The sequence below is a fragment of the Bos indicus x Bos taurus genome, chromosome X (genome assembly GCF_003369695.1).
Source record: "Bos indicus x Bos taurus breed Angus x Brahman F1 hybrid chromosome X, Bos_hybrid_MaternalHap_v2.0, whole genome shotgun sequence".
Taxonomy (NCBI): Eukaryota; Metazoa; Chordata; class Mammalia; order Artiodactyla; family Bovidae; genus Bos; species Bos indicus x Bos taurus.
Genome location: NC_040105.1, coordinates 7,680,934 through 7,707,814, shown reverse-complemented (window position 1 = coordinate 7,707,814; position 26,881 = coordinate 7,680,934). Strand labels below are relative to the sequence as shown.

Sequence of the window (26,881 nt, the reverse complement as noted above, 5' to 3'; positions counted from 1 at the left end):
GATTTATTTATATCCATTAACATTTGAAAGCTCTTCTAGGCTGTAAACGGTATTTAAAAATTATTCTCTGTATATTATTGACTACTAGATTACAATAATAAACACTGAACTGACTGTGGAATTTATAAATATATGGTATAGATTCTGTGGTGTTAATATAGAAATATCAAATAAAACCTGACAAGGTAAATATAGTATCACATATCAAAATGGTTTAAATTGTCGTCCATGGAACACTAAACTTAAATTTGTATGCAGATTGGGTTTTATTATGTTTTTGAAGTTCCCTGGGCGACCTGTCTTGCCAGGGCATTTGGAAATGTTAACTATCATAACCAATGAAAAAAGGCATTAAAAACTCAAACCAGCATAAATCACCCGGATTTGCGGTCTGTCATGAGCTCAACCTGAAGATAGCCTCAAATTCCTGCAACGTAATTAAAACATCTTAAGAGTTTAGTTACATGTTAAGAATTTACGTTTTTGTGCAGGTGGCATGTGTTAATACGGGTGTGTTTTTATATTAAGGGTTATGATTAAAGTTTGTTAGAAGAAAATATACGGATGGTGGCACTCGACATGTTCATATCCTGATGGTGCTGGAGGGCTGGTGTTGGGTGTCAAGGCTATGAACAGAGTTCCTGAGTGTCGCTCTGAAAATTATAGAATGGAACAAGCCAGATTTGTGTTTGCCTTGAAAGGTATCCAGACTTAACACTACTTTAAAGACATTCTGAAGCATTGACTTCGGAATAAGAGCAAACATTCTTTAAGACCTGGACAAATCCAAAAGGAGTTACTGAAATCTCCTGTTTCAGCCATACATTTTCATAGTACTGCTCAATGACAAGTCCCTCATTCCTTGCAATCTGACTCTTAGGTACAGGTCTCCAAAGGCTGAAATGAGGGGTATTTTTGTCTGCTTACTTTGTTATATGATTTGGTCTCAGTATGTGTAGAAGCACAAAGCTCATCTGTTAAGGTGGATTTACTATCCTCAGCCAGTATCCGGATCCATGCCTAAAGGCTCGTATTGAGATGGTGCAAAATCAGCTATCCTGCCACGAATTGTTCAGTGATCAACTCAAATAAACCTTACTGAAAACTATGTAATATGAAAGAGGTTGAGTCTGGCTCCATCTGAATATATTATAAATGTATGTGTTAAAACAATAATTGCTGGAAAAGTTAGTCCTCCTTTCCATACAAAGTATGCAGGGGAGCATCCTTCTTGGAGCACTTGATTTGCACCCAGTCTTCTGCTCCATGTGAAGAAAACGAAATCTGACTTGTTGCATGTCTACTTTGAGACAGACCATCTTGAATGATTTATATTCCTCTTTGGTGGGGTGATGACATGGTGGGAGGGTGTGTGTTGAATTACAACAAAGAGTCACACACTTAGAAAAGCCTCATCTTTCTCAGCAAAGACTCTTCCTTTCCCTTCACAGAGGAAGAGGAGGACTATGAAAAATACCTGGGAAAGAGGCGATGAGTTAAGGCTAGGCACAACCTGACTTTGGTTTTAGACAAAGTGTGAAATGATGTATCAGTGATAATTCCTAGACTGTCTACTCATGTAAAACTGTGTTTATTCAACAATGTAGTATTTGCTTTCCCAGAAATCTGTGATCTAATGGAGTTGTAAAGCATCCATTCAGAATGCTTCTAAAATTTTATTGGCACACAGTCCCACATGTTTACATGTGGCCACTTTCTTACTAAAACACCAGCAGAATTGAGTAGCTGCAACAGAGACCATATGGCTAACAAAGCCTAAACTATTTACTCCCTGGCCCTTTGCAGGAAAACTTGGTTGATCCTTGTTCTAGACTCTGATGCTGTGCTGTCCAGTAATGGAGCCACGGACTGATGTAGCAGCTGAGTGTTTGCAGTGTGGCTTTGTGAATTGAGATATGTTATACGTGCAACCCACTCCAGTGTTCTTGCCTGGAGAATCCCAGGGACGGGGGAGCCTGGTGGGCTGCCGTCTATGGGGTCGCACAGAGTCGGACACGACTGAAGCAACTTAGCAGCAGCAGCAGCAGCATACGTGCAAAACATGCCAAAGACTTAGTAAAAATAAAGGAAAAGAATATAAAAGATCTCATCAGTTTTAAAATATTGATTACATGTTGAAATGATAATATTTTGAAAATTGAGTTCAGCCAAATATATTAAAATAAGTGTTATCTGTTTCTTTTACACTTTCTTAAAAAATAACAACTATTAGAAAATTTTCAATGTGACTCCCATTTGTCACTCAAATCATATTTCTAGTGACAGTGCTGGTTTAGAGCCTGGGATTTGAAGGCTATTGTGGTCTCTTGAAAAGGTTGGAAAGAGGGAAGATGCGAGGAACAGAAAACAAACTTTTGTAGTTGTAAATGTCTTTCCAAAACAATAGTCTTCTGTTAGTTTGGTTTATTTCTTGGTTATGCTGGGTCTCAGTTGATGCACGCGGCATGTTTTAGTTGTGGCATGCAAAGTCTTAGCTAAGGGATCAAACCTCAATGATCAAATCTCATTGCATTGGGAGCTCAGAGTTTTAGCCACTGGACCATCAGGGAGGTCCCCATTCTTCTGTTTATTTGGCTATTCCTCATAAGAAGGAATACTGAAAACTAAAAGATTAGGATGTCTATGGAAAAAAGTTTTAGTTGAGTTCTTCCAGAAGACCCTGAATCAGAATGCAAATTGGGAGGTGATCCAGGAAGCATCTGGAAGGGAGAGGGATGGCAGGACAGAAAGAGGGCATGGTCACAAGCAGGCGGTTGCTGTGAACACTGGGCTCCTCCCAGTGGGGCACTGTGAGATTTTCTGAAACCCAGCTCAGAGTGGTCCCACCTGGAGGTGAGGAAGTTGGGCTCTTTACCAGCTACCAGTACTTGCTGGTTGAGGACTGCTCCTTGGGGCATCAATCTGCCTTCTCCCCAGCACCCCAGTCTGCCCTGCCTGCCTCGAGCCAAAAGGAACAGGTACTTTGAGCAAAAAGCCATCAGCAGGCATGAGAAGGGTGAGTGCCTGAGACATGAGGTTGGGCTCCTGTAATATCTGGTGCTGACCCCAAACAGTGTTTCATCCTGTAATTCATGATTTCAACAAACCTTTTTATTATGGTTCCTGGTGTGTGTGCTCAATGTCTCCTCTGAACTTAACAATAGCATGTTGTTGTTCAGTCACTAAGTCATGTCCGACTCTTTGTGACCCCCATGGACTGCAGTACACCAGGCTCCTCTGTCTGTGGGATTTCCCAGGCAAGAATACTGGAGTAGGTTGTCATTTCCTCCTGCAGGGGATCTCTCTGACCCAAGGATCAAATCTGTGTCTCCTGCATTGGCAGGTGGATTCTTACCTCTGAGCCACCTGGTAAGCCCCAATAGAACAAATGGGTATATTTATTGTTTCTACACATTATGGATGAGAAAACTAAGCCCTAGCGTCATGTGTCCAGGAGAACTGAGCTGAGGTCGTAACCCCAGGTTCCTTGCTCTACCTGTGTGGTCACTCATGCCTGACTTGGACTTCTCCATGGTTCACCTCCCTAAGGAAATGGAAATATATTGACGTTTTTGAGGTGAGAACAGGAAACTAAAACTTTTGAGAGGGCTATTCTGTAGAATTCCTTAGATATCCATAGGGAAGTAGATACTTATATCCACTTCAGTCACAAGACTCTGATGCCAAAAAGCATTATCTCTCTTTTGCACAAAGCACAGTCAAAATCAAGAGGTTATAGGCCCTGCTGACTGCCACACAGGATGTTAGTGATACAGTTAAATTCGAGAAAACTCCATATCAGTCCCTGTAATGGAAGTTATGGATACATGGTTCACTGAGGACTGGATTCGGTTCCCTTCCCATTCCCTGAACTCTCTTGAAAAGTGTTGTCAGTCCCTGTGGTACCTCTTGGAATCAAGTCTCTCTCTCAGCTTCATTTCCCTTTATTATATTTCTAAGTGACTTAGTAATTCTTTGCGGGCTTCAATAACACTTGTACTATTTAAATTTGAATAACCCCAAAGGATCTAGCTAGGTCAATGGGTTTAAACCACAGGCTTTAGTCTGCATATTAGTTGATTAAAAACAGATTTTATACATCATGGATCCTTAATAAAGGGAGGGGAAAGCAAGCAGATGTTTGTAAAGTCTAAATGTGTTAGATTGCATTTACTTGGAGCTCTTGCTGACTAGCTTTCAAAGTCTTACCTATGACAATTGAACTTTAAACAGTTTCATGATGCATTTCCTGAGAAATTTCCTGCTCTGAAGGGTCAGCCAAAAAGAAAAGCAAAAGGATTCCCTAAGATGAACATACAAAAATAAGTTGACAGATGTACCATAAAGTCATCATATCCACGTGAAAGACACCGAATGATTGAAGGCCTCGAAATGATTCTGTAGTCTCAGACCATAAAGTAGTTGCAGTTTGCTTTAATTCAAACAGTAGAAAAACAGTTGGCTTTTGTGGTGGTGGCGGCAAAGAGCTTTGAAAGCAAGTTTTTCTTTGATACAAACATAAGATCATTAAGTTGCACGTAAATCACTCTGTCTGGTGCATTCTCTGACTTCTTGTGGTATCCCATCCTTCAGGGGAGAAACAGTTCTTCTTGTCTTAAAATATGTATACTCGAGACGCTTTGAGTGTCTCAAAGCCGACATGGAAGATTTCCTGTTGGTCTTCCCATCCAGATGAAATAATGCCCAAAACCTCTCCCTGAACTCTGAACACATGAGAATTACAGACAAAATATTTTTAATGCATTTTAAAGAATAATAACCAAGCTTAAACATAAGTGGGAAGACTCCAAGGACCAGAAATGAAAGGACGTGCAGAAATGAGAGGAGGGGGTGAGGGGCCAGCGGGGACCTGAGGGTAAACCTGGTGGAGTGTGCCCCACACGTGGCAGAAGGCTTAGACGCCCCATGCACCTGGAGTGCAGGGCTCCCCGTGTACACACCAGGCTCGAACGGCACTCCCACCTTCTCTAGAATTGGAGCCAGACAGGATTCTCATGGAAGGAAGCAGAGGCACTGAGGCAAACCAGGACTTGCGCCTCTGTGGCACATGGGTGTCTTGTGGGAACGCCTTCTCTGGGAAAGCAGCCTCAAGCCCTAATGACTGAGTAGGCACCCCAGCTGCCTGTGCAGGGGACGAAGTTCACGTCAGATGAGCTGTCAGACAGAAATGACAAGACCTAAGATGAAACCGATTTCTCTTGAAATGTTATGCAAATACAGGAAAATAGGAAATAGCCTTTTCTCAGAAGAGCTTACGTATAAGTATATTCACTTCTCTGGAAGTTGTAGAGGAGACGGTTGCATCCAGGAACAGGAACAGAAGGTAATTCAACAAGAAAAGGGAGATGTTATAAAGAACCTACTGGAAATGAAAAATGTGGCCAGTGAAATAGAAAAAAAGTTAGACAATAGGATAAACACCGGATGCACAGGCATAACTTGTTTAAGAATGACCAAAGAGATTTCTGCTTTGAGATTATACATTTTAAGCATTCAATAAAAGTGATTCTTTTCCTGACTATACCTTTCTAAATCTCAAATGTAGGAAAGTAGAAAGAGTAAACATCCTCAGAAATAAATTTCCCAGTATAATGAACTGTTATCACCTTTATGAAATTGATTTTCAAAATCTCCCTCATAGTCTTTCCAGATCCTTTTACTCGGACGGCATTACAAAACTTAGATCTACCATCAGATTGCCTTTCTGTACCTTCACCATGTCTATGGAATTGGTTATATGTTAAAAACACACTTGCCCTAATCCTTTGCCCTCTCATGCCTCCCTGAGCTTGTTGTATGAGATTGTGCTGTTCCCCACCCATGGAAACTTCTGTGTGCTCACCTCCACCTGCATTCTCTCTTCCCAAGAAACTCCCACTCATGTTCACCACCCTCCTAGCCTCCAAGAAAGAAGCGTCATCTTGGAAACCTTCTGAGGCAGCCCGACTCTCCCCCTTCTCTTGTTTACAGCATCTCTGTCCCAGTGCTATACTCGTTTCTTTGCACATAGGGAGTAGATCTTTTAAGTTTTCTCTCTCATGATCTGGCATGTGGTAGAAGCTTCATTAATACGCATGTCGATGGGCAAAATGGTACAAATAAAGAGCATAAAGAATAAGAAGCCACGGAGAACTCTTAAGAAATCTTACCCAGGACAGAGGGTTACTGTGGTTGAAAATAAAGTTAATAGTCATTGTGGGGAATTTTAAATTTGATGTTCTACAGACTTGTGGTTGCCAAGGTTGGGGTCGGGGTGGGGGTGGATTGGGGGTTTCAAATTCAGTTTATTTCAGTCCCCCAGTCGTGTCCGACTCTTTGCGACCCCATGGACTGCAGCATGCCAGGCCTCCCTGTCCATCACCAACTCCTGGAGCTTGCTCACACTCATGTCCATCGAGTTGGTGATGCTATCCAACCATCTCATCCTCTGTTGTCCCCTTCTCTTCCTGCCTTCAATATTTCCCAGCATCAGGGTCTTTTTCAGTGAATCAATTCTTTGCCTCAGGTGGCCAAAGTATTGGAGCTTCTTTTCAGTATCAGTCCTTCCAATGAATATTCAGGACTGATTTCCTTTAAGATTGACTGGTTTGATCTCCTTGCTGTCCAAGGGACTCTCAAGAGTCTTCTCCAACACCACAGTTCGAAAGCATCAGTTCTTTGGCACTCAGCTTTCTTTATAGTCCAACTCTCACTTCCATACACAACTACTGGAAAACCCATAGCTTTGAGTAGACGGACCTTTGTTGGCAAAGTAATGTCTCTGCTTTTTAACATGCTGTCTAGGTTTATTATAGCTTTTCTTCCAAGGAGCAAGTGTCTTTTAATTTCATGACTGCAGTCACCATCTGCAGATACTTTGGAGCCCAAGAAAATAAAGTCTGTCACTGTTTCTATTGTTTCCCCATCTATTTGCCATGAAGTTTGGGATTAGCAAATGCAAACTATTATATATAGGATGGATAAACAACATGGTCCTACTGTATAGCACAGGGAACTATATGTAATATCCTGTGATAAACCATAATGGAAAAGAATATGAAAAAGAATGTGTGTGTGTGTGTGTGTGTGTATCAAACTGAATCTGCTAAATTAACACATTATAAATCAATTATACTTCAATAAAATAAATTGTAAAAAATATAGATGTTCTAAAGGAATAGGGCATAATTGTAGATTCTTAAGGAGGATATGTGCTAGGTCACTTCAGTTGTGTCTGACTCTTTGCAACCCTATGGACTGTAGCTCTCCAGACATCTCTGTCCATGGAATTCTCCAGGCTTGAATATTGGAGTAGCTTCCCATGCCCTCCTCCAGGGGATCTTCCTGACCTAGAGATCAAACCCACATCTCTTAAGTCTCCTGCATTGTCAGGCAGGATCTTTACCACCAGTGCCACCTCGGAAGTCCATAAGGCGGATAGTGATATGAAAAATGTAACATTCATGGAAGTTTGATTTGGCATTGATAGGCTGACAAGCATAGAATAGAAGCATGTACAGTGAAACATACCGTGAGTGAATAAACATGTATCATGAGCACTTCTTCTAAATGCCTATAAATGACCATAATGTCAGCAATAGCTGGATAGTTCAGACCTTTCTCCAGGGAATTGACATCAGCCTGCCCATAAGATGGTAAATTCTAAAAATCCAACAGTGGTTGATTTGATATGGGAGCGTATTCCTTCTGTTACTGCCATTTCTGATTCAGATAAGGAATTAGAAATCCAATTACCTCTTCTCTCCCTGGTGCACAACCAGGAAATAACCTGTGACTAATTAGTCAGTGAAATGTGCCCGAGTTCGTGCATGAAGCAGGCACAAAAAGAGTAAGAGGTGAACATTTTAAAACAATCTTTTACATGTGATTTTTCAAAATCTAGTATAAATCTACAAGAAGTTGAAATGGCATAGATTTCATTGAGATTTCTCTTAAAATGTATCCATTTTCCTGAGTATAAGTAATTTTATGTATACTAAAGTATTAAAAGCATGCAGAATAATATTTTCCTCTCTCTCTTTTTTTGAACAGCAAAACTTGGAGAGTAACCTCACCAACCTTATTAAGAGGAACACGGAACTGGAGACGCTTTTGGCTAAACTCATTCAAACATGTCAACATGTTGAGGTGAGTTTCTCTATGTGCTGTTTTTCATATGAAAACTGCTTGATCATGGTTTTTATACCCTCCTCGCCCTTTATATTTTTCTGATGCGAATCTTCTTAAGATTAGTTTTTGCAGAAGCCAGATATCTAAGATGGATGAAACTAGAAGGAACTAGAACCTTCGAGAATCTCTCCCCATCCACTGCTTTGCTCTGCCCCGACTCCTGTCACAGCTCTCCCTAATCCAGCTTACTTTAGCATCCCTAAACTTGTAGATTTGAATCACCCCTCCAAAGAACACCCCCCCCCAAAAGCACTATTGAAAAGGTGTTGTATTAGTTTCCGATGTCAGCTGTAACAAATTACTGCACACTTGGGTGGCATGAAACAGACATTGATTTTCTTGCTATTCCTAGAGGTCAGAAGTCCAACATCAAGCTGTTGGCAAGGCCTTGCTCATTCTGAAGGCTCTTGGGGAGCCTCTTTTATGCCTCTTCCCACCTCCTAGTGTTTGCAGCCCAGTCCTTGGCGTCCATTGGCTGCTAGATCCATCACTCTAATCTTGGCCTCTGTCCTTATGTGGCCTTCTCCCTGTGTGTCTCTGTGTCTGTACCCAATTCTCCTTCTTAAAAGGATGCCTGTCACTGGATTAGGCTCCACCCTACTTGAATATGCGTGTGTGCTCAGTCGCATCAGATTCTTTGCAACCCCATGGACGGTAGCCCACCAGGCTCCTCTGTCCATAGGATTTCCCAGGCAAGGATACTGGAGTGGGTTGCCATTTTCTCCTCCAGGGGATCTTCCCTATCCAGGGACCGAACCAGTGTGTCTCAAGTCTCCTGCACTGGCAGGTAGATTCTTCGGCACTGCACCACCTGGGAAGCCCGCTTCAGTATGAACTCACTTTAACTTGGTTCCATCTGCAAAGACCCCATTTCCAAATAAGGTTATATTTACAGGTACCAGGGATTAGGTCTTGGACATACTTTTTTTGGGGGGTGGTGTGGAATACAATACAGTTCAACTCACTACAGGTGTAATAAATACATCTTAGTTGACAAATATGTTTCCATGAAGTTCACCATAACTGCAGCATGTTGGGATTTAGTCAAGAGCATGCAGGCAGCACTAAAAGCAAGGGCAAGTTGCAGAACACAGGTCTTTGACTGCTTCTGGCAGGGATCTTTCCAGGGAGCATGTGGAGCCTTGTTGATTAAATAGCATTGTCAATAATAGTGAACAACCATGACCTCATTATTATAGGGTGAAGTGAATATGTATTATAGAATTAGATGGATGAACAAAAAATGATCCATGTGCTGTATTTTCTTTTTATGATGTGATAGCATTTGATGTTTAGGAAGGACCAGAAGAAAGAATTATTTCTCTTCAGTTTAAAAATAAAAAAAGGAAAAAAATTACCTGTCTTTTATGGTGAAATCTTACAAATGCTTTATGGATTGAGTGATTATTTCATTCCATTTCAGATACTTTTCAAAGCATTAGTGTCTGGTTTCTATTATGGCCTTTAGCAATTTCAGAACAACTGTCTTGCTACTAAAGCAACATTAGTGTGGCTTGAACTTACAAAACACTGTTCATCCTAACATGTAAAATTACATTCTGTAATGTTCGGTAATTTGAACCAATAGATAGATGTGTCATTCAAGAAATTTACAAGCAGAGTCTATTTTTAATTCAAAAGATTAGGTATTTAGTTGACATACAGGCTTTTAAAATGAAACTATTACTGAATTGATTGTAGCAGACTTTCAAATACACAGATAGATGCCATGAGAAATTATTCTAGACAAAGAGTAAAGAATATATTCCATTTGCTGTTGTTATTTCTGTATCAGTCGTGTGGAATGGAATGAAATCTGTGTGGGTGAATAAATTTGGTATTTAGGAAATTTCTAGATAAAAATCAGAAAAAATTAATTGTAAGTAGATAAATAATGATATCAGCACTACCTGTTTTTATGCATTTCTTTATTCATAATTATTCACATTTTCAAGGCAAATGTTTTAAAAATGGAGCATCAAAATCTCACATCAGTTCAGTGCAGTCGCTCAGTCATGTCCGACTCTTTGCAACCCCATGAACTGCAGCACACCAGGCCTCCCTGTCCATGACCAACTCCCGGAGTCTACCCAAACCCAGGTCTATCGAGTCAGTGATGCCATCCAACCATTTCATCCTCTGTCGTCCCCTTCTGCTCCTGCCCTCAATCCTTCCCAGCATCAGGGTCTTTTCAAATGAGTCAGCTCTTCACATCAGGTGGCCAAAGTACTGGAGTTTCAGCTTCAACATCAGTCCTTCCAATGAACACCCAGGACTGATCTCCTTTAGGATGGACTGGTTGGATCTCCTTGCAGTCCAAGGGACTCTCCAGAGTCTTCTCCAACACCACAATTCAAAAGCATCAATTCTCCTACGCTCAGCTTTCTTTATAGTACAACTCTCACATACATACATGACTACTGGAAAAACCAAAGCCTTGACTAGACGGACCTTTGTTGACAATGTAATGTCTCTGCTTTTTAATATGCTGTCTAGGTTGGTCATAACTTTCCGTCCAAGGAGTAAGCATCTTTTAATTTCATGGCTGCAATCACCATCTGTGGTGATTCTGGAGCCCAAAAAAAATAAAGTCTGACACTGTTCCCACTGTTTCCCCATCTATTTTCTATGAAGTGATGGAACCGGATGCCATGATCTTAGTTTTCTGAATGTTGAGCTGTAAGCCAACTTTTTCACTCTCCTCTTTCACTTTCATCAAGAGGCTCTTTAGTTCTTCTTCACTGCCATAAGAGTGGTGTCATCTGCATATCTGAGGTTATTGATATTTCTCCCGGCAATCTTGATTCCAGCTTGTGCTTCCTCCAGCCCAGCATTTCTCATGATGTACTCTGCATAGAAGTTAAATAAGCAGGGTGACAATATACAACCTTGACGTACTCCTTTTCCTATTTGGAACCAGTCTGTTGTTCCATGTCCAGTTCTAACTGTTGCTTCCTTGACCTGCATACAGGTTTCTCAAGAGGCAGATCAGGTGTCTGGTATTCCCATCTCTTTCAGAATTGTCCACAGTTTATTGTGATCCACACAGTCAAAGGCTTTGGCATAGTCAATAAAGCAGAAATAGATGTTTTTCTGTAACTCTCTTGCATTTTCAATGATCCAACGGATGTTGGCAATTTGATCTCTGGTTCTTCTGCCTTTTCTAAAACCAGCTTGAACAACTGGAAGTTTACGGTTCACGTATTGCTGAAGCCTGGCTTGGAGAATTTTGAGCATTACTTTACTAGCGTGTGAGATGAGTGCAGTTGTGCGGTAGTTTGAGCATTCTTTAATCAAATGAATCTGCCTTGAAATGTATTTAATCTTTGATAATGGAACAAGTGAAATGATAAAGCTGGCTTTATCAGAAACTGATTTGTACAAATTTGGAGGTTGGGGGTAGTCAGGGAAAAGAATGCTAGAATAAGACAGCTAAATTCAATGCAGAACTGGTTAGTGACCTAAAGTGAAAATGAAGTCGCTCAGTCATGTCCGGACTCTTTGTGACCCCATGGACTGCAGCCCGCCAGGGTCCTTGGTCATGGGGGTTCTCCACGCAAGAATACTGCAGTGGGTTGTCATTTCCTCCCCCAGGGGATCTTCTTGTGACCTAAGGGGCAATAAAATCATTATATTTGACCTAAATACCTTGCATCCCATCAGTTTTCTTTAAGTTAACATTTAACTTAGCAGAGATGAAGCCCTCCTCAATAGTCAATAGAAAATCAAGCTCTTTTACATACCAGCCCAGAGAGTCAGATAACCCTTCCTTCAGCTGGCTCAATGGAGTGGAGTCTAGTATACATCCAAAGAGTCAGTCTTCTTTTTGCCTTATTTCTAAGATGTAGATAATTCAGCTTAACCTGACTTTCTGCTCTTTGGGTTCTGGATACTGTTTGTTGATCTGTTAGCGGTATTCGCTAAACATATATTTCTGGGTAAGTGTGTCTGTCAAGTTTTGCCTGCACTCAGTTACTTGGGCTTGTTAAATGGTCACATCGCTTCATTCCATGAGTGCTTGTGAATCCTCCTCTGTGTGTGTGTTTCACTGTGCTGGGTGGGAACGACCCTGCCTACTCAGAGCTCACTGTCTCAACTGAGATGAAAGAGCAATAATACACAATGGGAAAATGAGTTGCCATAAGAGAATTATGTGTGTGTGCTTAATAGCTCAGCTGAGTCCAACTGTTTGCGACCCCATGGACTGTAGCCCATCAGGCTCCTCTGTCCCTGGGATTGTCCAGGCAAGAATACTGGAGTGGGTTGTCATTCCCTTCTCCAGGGGATCTTCCCGACCCAGGAATGGAACCAGGGTCTCCTGCATTACAGGCAGATTCTTTACTGCCTGAGCCACCAGGAAAGCCCATAAGAGAGTTAGGGATGATATACTTTGGAATTGCAGAGAAGAAATGTCTTCTATCTCGATCAGTTAGTACAGTTTCTGACCGTGCTTTCAAGGGTATGTAACATTCAGACCTATGGAGAGATGAGAGAGGCTGTGCTTTCAGGGCAAACTAAAGCATGGGGATGGAAAAATGAAGAGCATTATGTACACACAGTCAGTAGTTCATTCTATAGGAACGGAAAGTGTGTGAGGCTGGATAAGTAGGAACTGACTTTGGAGAGATGAGGGGTTAGTGAGCTTTAATATTGCATCTGAGTTTGAACTTGATTTGGTTTTGAAGGTTTAGTGAGGGCTTGAGGAACACTGTGTCAATTTCACAGTTAACATCAGCATCCCTAGCTCTTTTCAGAAAACGATGTTTTGGGGTTATTGGGGAACTAGGATGGATATCTTGATGCAAAATGCCCACACATCCAAGGGGAAATGTCCCAGTACTAGTAAACTCCAAAAAAGGTGGTGGAATTGGTTAGGCACCAGCCAGCATGACAGTCTTTTTTTAAATCAGTTTAGTGGAAAAGAATTTCCTAGTTTACAACATAGGTTCCTAGACTGTATTTCTTCCTTTTCCTCTTTCTGAAGGTGTCCTTGTGTTTGGGTCTGAGCATTCCAGGGGAAAATAATCCCTCTGCCAGCTGGAGCTAAAAACACTCAAAAGCACAGAGGCAAATCCCAATTGTTATAAATTAAATCAATGAATTCACACCAAATCTTGAGGAAATGCCACATCCTTATAAGTCCACACCTCCTTCCTGGGATTCACTTCTGCTGTTCTTTACCATGAAAAGAGTTTGAAGGTCTCCCACCCCCATCCTCATTGTTTTCACAACTTTTTTTTTTTTTTTTTAAATGAGGGCAAGCAAATGAAATGGCTTTTTGACAGTAAACACCAAATCTTTTGAAAACTAGAGGTATGAGGCCAAGGCAGTTTAGGACTCAAGAGAAGGAGGCATTGAACCATCAGGTAGACTCCCAAGAAATGTTTGTGTAATTGGGTGGAATTCCAAAAATTGGTGGGTTTTAGCTACTCAGTTTTGTTTTCTGCAGGAGAAGAATGCAGTCAAAAATTGCCTTGTGATGAGTTTGGAATTAGTTATGGGATGTATAACAAGTTCATGAAACGTGGTCAAAATTTGGGTCAGCTACAGAAATTCATAGTTATAGGTTAAATAGGGACTATTGTTCTTCATTAGCTCATCCTCCTCCCCATTGTCTTTTAAAAATCAGAGAGCTTAGTTTATTAGCTAGGCAAATGCTTAGAATCACTGATGGATATCATATTCTCCACACATTCTGAGAATCAAGTTCTTTCACAGGAAATACAATACCTGGACATGCAGTAGATATGCACTTTGGGGAATTGTAGGTAACCAATAAACTCCAGTACTTTGGCCACCCCATGCGAAGAGTTGACTCATTGGAAAAGACTCTGATGCTGGGAGGGATTGGGGACAGGAGGAGAAGGGGACGACAGAGGATGAGATGACTGGATGGCACCGACTCAATGGACGTGAGTCTGGGTGAACTCCGGGAGTTGGTGATGGACAGGGAGGCCTGGCGTGCTGTGGTTCATGGGGTCGCAAAGAGTCGGACACGACTGAGTGACTGATCTGATCTGATCTGAATGACTAAATCCACAGTAAGGTAGTAGAGAAAAGCTACAAAATGTTGACTAGTTGCTATAGTAGTTTGGAGAAGGTAAAGGCTCAGCTGACTCCACCGTCCTTGCCCAAGTTCATCCTAGCAGGCCATTCTCTAAGCCAGCATCCCATCAAAGGCCTAGCTTTAGCTCCTTTGGCTTTGCCTTGTTTATAATCACTTTTTGTGTCCTTTTGCCATTGATTTTCACTCTAAGTCTTTAAATTATTTTTTTTTTCTTTGCTCTCAGTGGAAAGTTTGCTGTCTTACTGGCTTTCCAGTAAAGATTTTTCCAATGCTAGGTGACATGTGGAGTGACAGATTTCTTGTGCATAAGTTAAGTGCCATGTATTATGTGATTTTTGCTTAGATGTTGAGCTCTGGAAATTGAGAGGGAAGAGGATAGCTTGAGGAATGGTAATAAAATGATTTGGGAAAACAGATGGGGTTCTGTAAAAGAACTTTCCAGCTAGTCACCAAGCCCTAAAAGCATTTAAATGTAAACAGTGGAAAAAAGGAAAAAATGGCTAGGTTAAAAAGAAAGATGAACCTTTATGTTTAAATTAATTTTATTGTGTAGTTTTATGTCAAAGCATTAGCTCTCTATGGAAGCCTTGGCGGTTGCTTTGCCTGGAGCCCCTGAATGAAGACCAGCATCCAGACACCAAATACGGTGTTTGTATCTTGTGGACAGGTGTCTGATTTTGGATGATGTGTATCCTGCTAGGGGCCAACTTAAATGTCCAAAGTTGTAATCCATTATCACTTGCAGATAAGGGTTTGATTCCCACTCACATGAGCCCTTGTGAGAATGTTCTCAAGGTATACTTAGAATCAGACTCTGGAACCACATCAGGCAGTCCATAGCCATTCTTGGCTGTTTGTGTAAGTAGCTCTGGAATAAGGATAACATGATAGTGCAGCTATGGTGGCATTCAGAAACTGGATTGTGACAAGCCACTAAGCTAAAGATTGATCTCTTAAGTTCAAGTCTTAGTATTCTCAGGACAAAGTAGAAAAGGAACTCTTGGACTGCACAGAACTTCATCTTCTCTGGAGAAGACTCTTTTGTTTTTTAAAGTATTGTTGATTTACAGTATTGTGTTAATCACTGCTGTATAGCAGGGTGATTCAGTTACACACATACACACACACATATACACACATTCTTTTTTACATATTCTTTTCCATTATGGTTTATCATAGAATGCTGAATATAGTTCTCTGTGCTATACAGTAGGACCTTGTTTATCCATCCTATATATAAAAGCTCATATCTGCTAGCCCCAGCCTTCCACTGGACCCTTCTGCCCAACCCCCTCCCCCTTGGCAACGTTGCCACCAGTCTGTTCTCTATGTGCCTGATTCTGTTTCTGTTCCATAGATGGATTCATTTGTGTCATATTTTAGATACGTGATATCATATGGTATTGGTCATTCTCTGTCTGGCTTACTTCCCTTAGTACGATAGCTCTAGCTGCATTTATGCTGCTTCAAATAGCATTTCATTCTTTTTCTGGCTGAGAGGTATTCCATTGTATCTATCTATGGATCACATCTTGTTTATTCACTCATCTGTCAAAGGACATTTAGGTTGTCTTGGCTATTGCCAATACTGCTGCCATGAACATAGGGAGGGGTGCATGTATCTTTTTGAATTACAGTTTTGTCCAAGTGTATGCCCAGGAGTTGGATTGCTGAATCATATGGTAATTCTACTTTTAGGTTTCTGAGGAGCCTCCATACTTACACCAATTTACATTCCTATCAAGAGCGCAAGAGGGTTCCCTTTTCTCCACATCCTCGCCATAATTGGTTATTGAAGACTTTTTAATGATGGCTATTCTGACCTGTGTGAGGTGGTTCCTTGTTGTTTTGATTTTCATTTCTCTAATAATTAAAAGTGTTGAGCATCTTTTCATGTGCCTATTTACCATCTGTATGTCTTCTTTGGAAAAATGTTTATTTAGGTCTTCTGCCCATTTTTGGATAGGGTTGATTGGTTTTTGTTGCAGTTATATGAACTGTTTGTATATTTTGGAAAGTAAGCCATTGACCGTTATATCATTTGCAAATTTTTTCCTTCATTCTGTTGGATATCTTTTTTTTTTTTTATAATTTCCTTTGCTGTGCAAAAGCTTGTCAGTTTGATTATATTTTTTTAAATTTATAATGACTTAAGAAACTGACCTTAGGGAACATTGGTACAATTTATGTCAGAGAATGTTTTGCCTATGTTCTCTTCTAGGAGTTTTATGGTGTCGTGTCTTATCTTTAGGTCTTTAAGGCAGTTTGAGTTTATTTTTGTGTATGGTAAGAGGATGTGTTCTAACTTCATTCATTTACATGTCACTTTCCAACTTTCCCAACACCACTTGCTAAAGACTGTCTTTCTCCCATTGTATATTCTTGCCTCCTTTGCAGAAGATTGACTATAGGTATGTGGTTTGTTTCTGGGCCCTCTATTCTGTTGCATTGATCCATATCTCTGTTTTTGTGCCAGTGCCATGCTGTTTTGATTACATAGCTTTGTAGTATTGTCTAAAGTCTGGGAGAGTTTTGCTTCCTGCTTTGTTCTTTTTCTTCAGGATTGCTTTGGCAATTCTGGGTCTTTTATATGAATTTTAGGTTTCATATGAATTTTAGGATTATTTTTTCCAGTCCTGTGAAAAATGTCATAGGTAATTTGATAGGGATCGCATTAAATCTGTAGATTGTTTTAGGTTGTATGGCCATTTTAATAATATTACTTCTTCAAATCCAAGAACATGGGTTATCTTTCCATCATGAGAAGATTCAGTTTTTGACTACTGCATGTGTTTAATGGCTGTGTATCCAGTTTACTCCACCAAACTTGCTAAAATTGACAACTCATGAAGCAAATTTAGCTTTTCTTGGTGGAGATTAAATTTAACTGTTATTAAGGTGGTGTACAACACATACTTGAACATCTCCTCTTAGATTGAGTGCTCTTGTCTTTAAAACTGATTCATAAAGGGCATTGGATCCTGTTTCCTTCTTAGGTATATTCATGAGGAATAATGAGAAGACATCAGTAGAATGGTTTCCAGTATTTAGAAATAAGAGATGAATCTTACTAACGAATGAATGAATATTAGAGTTAATTTGGTATTACTTTCAGAATAATGTTCCAAAATTTCAGCTTTGAAACTTTTTAAAAAACATGATCAAAACCTTTTATCATCTATAATCTTTCCAGTTTGGATGGAATGAACTGTTGTGTCAGATTGAGAACCCTACCAGGTGGCTTGGATTGGAGCATGATCACATATATGCCTCTGAAGACAGTCCCTCTTACATGTTTGAATTTAGTCATGCAGATTTCCAAGGCTTATACTTAAATATGAAATAATCAGCCTTAATTGGGAAGGCTGAATGGATGAGCAGTAGGAATGAGGAATGAAGACATAGTTTTACTAATGTATCTTAACATAGTTTCTCCCCATAATACAGGAATTCTTTATCACATCTCCCCTACTCTATCCCACACATATTGTCTTGAAATATTTAGATGGTTTATTAGAGCAGCAGGGTGTTTCTGTTATAAAGAACAGTAAGAACAGGTTGTGACAAATTTTTTAAATGGTCATCATAGTTCTAACTCAGCTTTCACTTAAGATGGTGGTAGTTGAATGGATCCAGGTGAGAGAGTCAGAGCTGAGACGAATGATCCCAGAGGAGATGACTGTCAGGTAGAAAGTTTGGGTCCCACTATTGCTTCTGTGCCTACCATTCAGAGATGCATGACCCAACCCATCAAGCCATCATTTTGTTTCTCTTTTGTTTCTCGGTCTTCATATCTAGTTTATAAATTAGTTCCAAGAAATTTTGTTTTAAAAGAAGAAAAAAAACAAAACAAGGCCCTACATAACAAGGTCCTATGGTGTAGCACAGGGAACTATATTTAATATCTTGTAATAAACCATAAAGAAAAAGAGTATATATGTATATAGATAACTGAATTACTTTGCCAGACCCCACAAACTAACACAACGTTGTAAATCAACTATACTTCATAAAATTTTTAACCATCTAGTTTAAATTATAAAATTGTTATTTGTGATAATCAAGCTGAAATTCTCTCTGTATATAAGATGATGAGAAAAAACAGGACACATCATCTTTTATCTTCATTCAATTGACTTCTATTTTTAATTGCTAAATTTTATAGGGAAAACTGAAGAGCTTTGTTCTTCTAATTTTGAAATCATTGAGTCATGCATATCAAATGTTTGTTAACAAGGGTACAATTGTAGCACTGGTTATTTTTGTTTCAAACAGAAATATGAAATTTTAAATTCAGCTATTTAAAAAGCCAGAGGCTACCCCTGAGTGTTCAAGGGCTTTCAGTGAAAAGCAACACAAATAGAGATTTTAGCAATCAAGTGAGGTAACTTCCCACCCTAGGAATTTATGATAGAGCTTTTACTATGCTTTTAAAAGCATTTTCGCTATATATAACATCAGACTTAGGTGATAAAAATTATCATCATAGCCTAATTCTCTGTGTTTGCATTAGGCTATGATGAGTTCAAGGACACCTTCCATCTATTTTACACAAGTTGGGAAGATGATGCCTTGTCCATTCTTGCAGGTATTAGAGATGATTCCTGTATCAAATGGGTGCAGTGTCACAGCAAGGTATAGCCTGTGGTTTAGGGTGTACTTATGCAAATATATATGAAAAATAGTATGGCCACTTGACACACTCCTACTATCAATTCCTGACTTAATTATCCCTATGGTCCTTTGAGGTAAATGTATTCAGATGACCACAGAAATGTGACTTGAAGCCAGACAGAACAAGAACCAGCCAGCAAAGAAATGGATTAAATCCAGTCGAGTAGAAAGGCAACTGGAGTGGTTATTCAATCTCAGCTACCCAATCCAGATGACAGAATTGAAAGACATGATTAAAAATTCCTAGTGTGTTGAGGGGGCAGGGGGGGGGATTTCCCTGGCAAATCATTGGTTAAGAATCTACCTTGCAATGCAGCAGACTCGGGGTTGAGCCCTGGTCAGGGAACTAAGATCCCACATGCCAGGGAGCAACCAAGCCCACACACCACAACTAGAGACTCTGTGCGCCACAACAAAAGATTCCCACGTGATCCAACAAAGATCCTGCGTGCTGCAACTAAGACCCCACACAACCAAATAAATCAATATATTTTTTTTAGTTCCAAGGGGGAATTTTCATGAACTAGAAATATTGCCATCTGCGGGGGAATTGGAAACCCTGTCCAATCCCCCTGGGTATTAATCAGTGATATCAATAGAACCAGTAGGCCTTTGGGTTTTGTGAATTATTCTCAAATCTTTGATCAGAAATCCTTGACCTGAAGGATAAGAAATCCTTCAACTTCTTTGAGATGACTAGTTTACTTCCTTAAGTAAATAAAGTTCTTTTTCCCTCCTCCCATAGAAGTTAATGAATGATGTAAAAAAATGAAAACCTAAATAATAGCCAGAGTCAATATTTTGTGTTACAGTGTAGGACTAAAACATATGTTTGTACTTTAAGGGTTTGTAGCATTTAAGAGAGTGACATATTACAGAAATTTGACAGGTTAACTTTGAGATTCTAATCTGAAATGTAATTTATTTTAGACATCTGACTTTAAATTGAAAGCATAAAATCTTTTGTTTCAAACCAATGTTAGAATGTTCACTCGAACTTGAGTTCCTTTACATTTGTAAGTTTATTAGATTTCTAAGACCTACATACAGACTTGGGAAGATTTACCTAGTTAGGGTTTTATTTTTGTCCCATTAGGCATTTAAAGTGGTTATAAAATAAATTGCATATGTTACATTTATAAACACAATTTAAAATGATACAGGAATTTGGTGATAAAAATCTGAACAATGATTAACCATGGGGGTGAAAATTGACTGGAAGAGGGTCTTGAGGATACTTTCTGGGGTGATGGGGATATTTTATATCTTGATTAAGCTATTGGTCAGGTTGGTTATCAAAATCTATTGAATTGTCCCTTAGTTCAGTTCAGTCGCTCAGTCGTTTCTGACTCTTTGTGACCCCATGAACCGCAGCACACCAGGCCTCCCTGTCCCATCACCAACTCCCGGAGTCTACCCAAACCCATGTCCATTGAGTCGGTGATGCCATCCAACCATCTCATCCTTTGTCGTCCCCTTCTCCTCCTGCCCTCAATCTTTCCCAGCATCAGGGTCTTTTCAAAGGAGTCAGCTCTTCGCATCAGGTGGCCAAAGTATTGGAGTTTCAGCCTCAACATCAGTCCTTCCAATGAACACCCAGGACTGATCTCCTTTAGGATGGACTGGTTGGATCTCCTTGCAGTCCACAGGACTCTCAAGAGTCTTCTCCAACACCACAATTCAAAAGCATCAATTCTTTGGTGCTCAGCTTTCTTTGTAGTCCAACTCTCACATCCATACATGACTACTGACTACTGGAAAAACCATAGCCTTGACTAGATGGACCTTTGTTGACAATGTAATGTCTCTGCTTTTTAACATGCTGTCATAACTTTCCTTCCAAGGAGTAAGTGTCTTGTAATTTCATGGCTGCAATCACCATCTGCGGTGATTTTGGAGCCCCAAAATTAAAGTCAACCACTGTTTCCCCATCTATTTGCCATGAAGTGATGGGAACAAATGCCATGATCTTAGTTTTCTGAATGTTGAGCTTTAAGCCAATTTGTTCACTCTCCTCTTTCACTTTCATCAAGAGGCTCTTTAGTTTTATGCATTTTCCTGTATGGAAAGTTAAAGTTGCTCAGTCGTGCTGACTCTCTGCGATCCCATGGACTATAGTGCATGTAATTCTCCGGGCCAGAATACTGGAGTGGGTAGCCTTTACAAGGGAAGGCCCTGTATATGTAAGTTTTGCCTCAGTTATTAAAATGTATATAGGAACTTAATCAACTAATTTGATTAACTGATGAAATTGACTGCTTAATGGAGTTGAGTTTGTTCAACTTCAGTTAATCAAACATTGATTCAGGGAGCCTTGAGAGTGATTATTCTTGGTTTTATAAATTTTTCAAATTTATGAATAGAATAATGAGATCCATAATTTCAACTTGAAAGCTTAAGGAAAACTGCATAGTGATTTGTTGATTTAGATACAGTCCTTGGGCAAAAATCCTCAAGGTCTTTAAGTGCCTATCTATTCCCTCTTGCTTGGACTCCTTGAGAAGCAGAAGGGTGTCTTTCTTTTCTTTAGAAAATGACCAGATAGCCACTTGGAATTCAGTGGAACGAAGTGCTTTTAAACAGTTTCAGATGTAAGATAGCTGGTCAACCTAGGTCTGAAGATGGCTTATAGGGTGACATTTTTGATATCAGATTCTGTTGATTCCCAAACACACCCACATACTTTGCAACCTCAAAATCAGCAACTGACAGACATCTGAATTCTATTTTTTTTTTTTTTGTTTTAATTGAAGGATAATTGCATTGCAATGTGGTGTTGGTTTCTGCCTTAAAACGTGAATCAGCCATAAGTAAGTGTGTGTGTGTGTGTGTATACACACATACATACATACATATCTCCTCCCTCTTGAGTCTCCCTCCCACCCCAGACATCTGAATTTTATGGTCTTTTCTCTTCCCAACCAGACAAGATTTACTTTTCACTGTCCTTTTGATAGCAAAGGCCATCTTACACAGCAATCGTGCTCTATAATTTCTCTCCCAACTCCCCTCCTACTCACTTCATTACTTTTACCACCACCACAATTTCGGAAGAAAGCCCTAGGAAAGTAAGTAAGCATGGCTAGCTTCAAAGTGAGATGGTGCAGACCCACTAGATGAAAGATACAAAGGAAGTCAATTAGAAGAACATGAGGTCTAGGAAAGACCACATGCCCACCCCCATCAAAGTTAAGCCTCCCAATTCACACCATCTGGTCAAAATTTAATGAGTACCTCATATGTAATGTTAAGTTTCCAAGAAGCCACATTTTTAAAAAAAAGTAAAAACAAATAGGTAAAATTAATTTTACTAGACAATTAATTTTATTAGACTCTTTAGAGTCCTGTGGACTGCATGGAGATCAAACCAGTCCGTCCTAAAGAAAATCAATCCTGAATATTCATTGGAAGGACTGATGCTGAAGCTGAAGCTCCAATACTTTGGCCACCTGATACAATGAGCCAACTCATTAGAAAAGACCCTCATGCTGGGAAAGATGGAAGGCAGGAGGAGAAGGGGATAACAGAGGATGAGATAATTGGATGGTATCATCGACTCAATGGATATGAGTTTGAGCAAGCTCTGGGAGATGGTGAAGGACAGGGAAGCCTGGTGTGCAGCAGTCCATGGGGTCCTAAAAAAGTTGGGTATGACTGAGCGACTGAACAACAACAAGACAATTCATTGGACCCAATATATTCCAAACATATTCATTTCAATATATGATCAATAAAAGAGAGATTAAGGCCTGTGTTTTATGCTACAGCACATCTCAGTTCATACTAGCAACATTTCAAGTGCTCAAAACCACAAGTGGCTAGTGGCTGCCATGTTGGACCCCAAGGGCTAGAATTTCTACAGCCCATGGTTTAACAGTTAATTGTGTGTGTAGTCAGAAGATTCGCTAATTGTTTTCTAGTATAGTCATTTTCTTTAGAAGGCAAAGTTCTGTTTCTAAGTGTGGTACTTTGCACTTTGTGGGCACTCAAGTCTATAGGATAGCTTCATTTAAAGACATAACATCCTGCCCTTTCAAGGAGGGATAAGAGCATGCATATTGCTTCTCACTTTTTGTTCCTCAGCTACTGAGACTATTGCAAACATCTCTGGAGACCAGTAGCTTTTGTAATCTTAAATAGAGAGAAGTAAAACTTGGAGTTGAGAAGCAGGGATTGCATGAGTATTTGAGTTTGCTGCTGGATCAGAATAAGCACTGAATTAAGATTTGTGTGGTTCCCAGTTTTATAAATATTAATAGAGTTTGCAAGGGGAGAGTGTTGGCTTGTTTGTTTTGGGTGCAAAATGTTCCTTCTTTTAGCATATTATCTGGAAATGATGATGGCAGACATGATCTCCAAAAGGAAGGTTGTTTCTTTGGTATCTCTGACATAGGCTTGATTTAACCTTAATAAAAGAATGATTGCCTGGGTGAACAATGCCAACAAATGTCCGTAGAAAGCTAGCACATACACATGCTAACCTGGAGTCGGGTTCTGGTTACTTCAACAAAGGATTGCTTTAATTTTGCAAAAAAAAAAAAAAAAATTTATATATATATATATATATATATATATATATATACACACACACACATATATATTTTTTCCTTCTGTTTTTCATGAAATGGCCTTAAAGAATTCCTCTTATTTGTGGTCTCAAAAAAATGAGAACTATGCCCATGAGGCCTGCCTTTAAGGGTTCTATTAAACAATAAGAGGGCTTTGTTCTCGGTAATAAAATTAAAGCAAGCAGTGTTTCCATTACCTGGCAGGATGCCACCATCCTGCCACCCCCTGATCCTGACAAACATAAACAGAGCATTCTGTTTCCCAGGTAGGAAGGTGCAAAGACAACATGTGTCAGATTTGTGTGTAGAGATAGACCTGACCTTGCAGATAGTGGAGGGAGGGTGGGAGGGAGGGAGTAGGGAAAGAGAGAAGCCCTACTTCGTAAGATCCCTAACTCAAGTGTTTAAAATTCAGTTTTACTGTAGAAAATTACATACTGAGCCTTGAAGCTGTAAAGTAAATAATTTCACAATGAGTTGACAGGATGGAAAAATGAAGGGTGTCTATATATATTTTAGTGTGTCTCATTAGATTCCCTGTGTTTTCTTTTCCAACCAACTTTGTTGCTGGAATTTAGACCCATTGCTCAGATTTAGACCCATTTATGGGCAGTTGCAAAGGGAAGTTTGGAGGTAGATTGTGGGCCCCAAGGTCAGGACCAATCAAGGATAGGATAGAAAACAGTCGGATGCACTCTGTTTATTTAGTTCTGCAAATGAGCTGTTAAGTCATTGGAGCTATCAGACAAACTGGACGACTGCAACACCATTGTCCTCTGACCTCCATGACAGCTCTTCTTTAAGAAATGGCCAGAAAATTCCCTGGCAGTCCAGTGTTTAGGACTCCGTGCTTCCATTGCAAGGGGCATGGGTTTGTTTTGGGGGACTAAGGTCCTATAAGCTCTACAGTGAGGCCAAAAAAAAAAAAAGTCCCAGATGGCAGTCTCTTCTAAGGCTCTAGTCCTCGTGTCTCAGTGTCATGCCGGGCTACTGCACACTCACCAGTCCCATCCATGTGCCCTGGCCTCAGAGCTTCCGCTGCAAGAGGCTAACCGTCTGCCTGGGGGCTCCTTCCACCCCCGCCAGTTAATTCCAGAGGGATGTTCACACCCACCCAGCCCCAATAGCCTTCAGCCAGCCACTGATGGGAGTAAGTAGATAAATTCTCCTCTTCCTCCCCATCAGCTAGTGTGTTCTGCACTGGTTCCCAAAGTTACCCCTGGGATTCGTCACCTTCTGACTACAGTGGTGGTCATAAAAGCACACTTGACTGGTTCCATACCTTTCCTATCTCACTTCCCCACACCCTTACTTGTATTTCCTGGCGACAACTAGTACTTCATCCTAGTCTCATGCCCCTCTCTGAGGGGAATAGAACCACAGACCTCCTCTTGAATGGAATGACAGCACCAAATCTGTTTTCCCCATCATAAGCATAGCTCAGATGTTCATTTTCTCTCGAGTGTCCCTTCTTTCACTATATTTGAAAAAATGGGAATAGTCAACACTGGGCTTCCAAGACACGTAAAAATCAACCTCCCAACTTCTGTTGGTATTCCTAAGTGACAAACAGGTAAGATCATTCATAGATGGTGCCTGTGGACACATCAGAAAAGCCAGAAAAAGCCCAGTGTTTCCAAGCTGGACTTATAAGTGCAAGTCTAATAGTGAAACGGTCATGTCTGTTTCACTCACTGTCAGGAAGACCAAAAGAAGGGATCCAGCTCTCGTTCTCCAGAACATTGCAGGAGGGCCAATGGCATCCATAGTTGAGTAAGTCAAGCCTGAATAGGAGTCCAACTTTGTAGTTTTCCAGTCCCTCCTACTCAGGAATCATGGCCCAACAACTGAAAAGAATGCCACTTAATGAGAAATGACATGTAAGACTGAAAATGAGCAATGGAAGGCCATGGGGTAGAAGCTTCCTCTTTCCATTAGAAATGACTTCCCTTCCCTGAAACCCATCACCTCCATCCTCCCTGGCATTCTACTGTCTTCTCCCAGAAGCTATGTTTTAGCCCTGCCCACAATGTCTAAGAGCTGATTTTTGCCACCTACTTTGATTGAAAGTCACTTCATCGAAAATAGCACTTTCCAGAAACTGTAGGAAAAAGACTTGATAGAGACGAGTGCCCATGACAGACTGTACTCATTTTTTTTCATTCTATGTGTGTGTGCCCAACCCAAACGGAAGGGTGTAGAGCATTTGTGTTATAAAGTGTGTAATTAATAAGAGAAAGGAAGGGAGGAGTTTATTGTTTTTGAATGAATTATGAGCAACACCTTCCATTCTGCTTCATTTTGGAACAGCTTTGAACAGAGTTAACAGTAAACACAAAAAGAAAAGTCAGTGGTATTCATGCCAAGAATGTAAGATTGAAGTCAGTTGAGTGGAGTCTTAGAAAAACATCAGGGGAAGAGCAGCATTTGTTATAACTGGGACAGCAGTTGGCAGGACGTGGTGGGTAAAGTAAAAACCATTCTGCAAGGATGTTTTCATTTTCAGATTGCCATCCTCTGAATTCCGTCTTTGGGTCTGTTCATGCCCTGAAGGAAGAAAACTATTTTTTTCTCAAGCGCCTGTTAAGTGCCAAATAGTTTACAAACGTTTTCATTGAAAGTATTAAAATGAGAAAACATTCTCACAGAAATTTAACACATTTTTCACACCCACAACCCTTTGACTCTAAAGCCCAAAGACTTCAAACTCCAAAGACTTTTCCTCTGGGTTCGTGCTAAGTCGTGTCCAACTCTTTGCAATCCCATGGACTGTAGCACACCGGGCTCCTCTGTCTTCCACTATTTCCCAGAGTTTGCTGAAATTCATGTCCATTCAGTCAATGATTCCATCCAACCATCTCATCCTCTCTCACTCCCTTCTCCTGCCCTCAACCTTTCCCAGCATCAGGGTCTTTTCCAATGAGGTGGCTCTTCGTATCAGGTGGCCAAAGTATTATAGCTTCAGCATAAGTATCTCCAATGAATATCCATGGTTGATTTCCTTTAGGATTGACTGGTTTGATCCCCTTGCTGTCCAAGGGACTCTCAAGAGTCTTCTCCAACACCACAATTCGAAACTATCAGTTCTTCAGTGCTCAGTCTTCTTTATGGCCCACCTCTTACATGGCTCAGATGGTAAAGAATTTGCCTGCAATGCAGGAGACCTGGTTTCGATCCCTGGGTTGGGAAGATCCCCTGGAGAAGGGAATGGCTACCCACTCCAGTATTCTTGCCTGAAGAATTCCATGAACAGAGGAGCCTGGCAGGCTACAGTCCATGGGGTCGCAAAGAGTCAGACATTACTGTGTGACTAACACTTTTCTTGCATCCGTACATGACTACTAGGAAAAACATAGCTTTGACTGTACGGACCTTTGTTGCC

The 26,881-nt window shown here is 40.4% G+C and overlaps 1 protein-coding gene across 4 annotated transcripts in view; it reads left to right on the top strand.

Annotated features, from left to right (window-relative positions):
• MID1 (midline 1) overlaps positions 1-26,881 on the top strand; it is a 278,177-nt gene that overhangs the window by 180,959 nt on the left and 70,337 nt on the right. For all 4 annotated transcript variants that reach the window (XM_027533216.1, XM_027533218.1, XM_027533217.1 and 1 more), the window contains exon 3: positions 8,053-8,148. In XM_027533216.1, the coding sequence (XP_027389017.1) occupies positions 8,053-8,148 (96 nt within the window). The remainder of the gene's footprint in view (positions 1-8,052; positions 8,149-26,881) is intronic.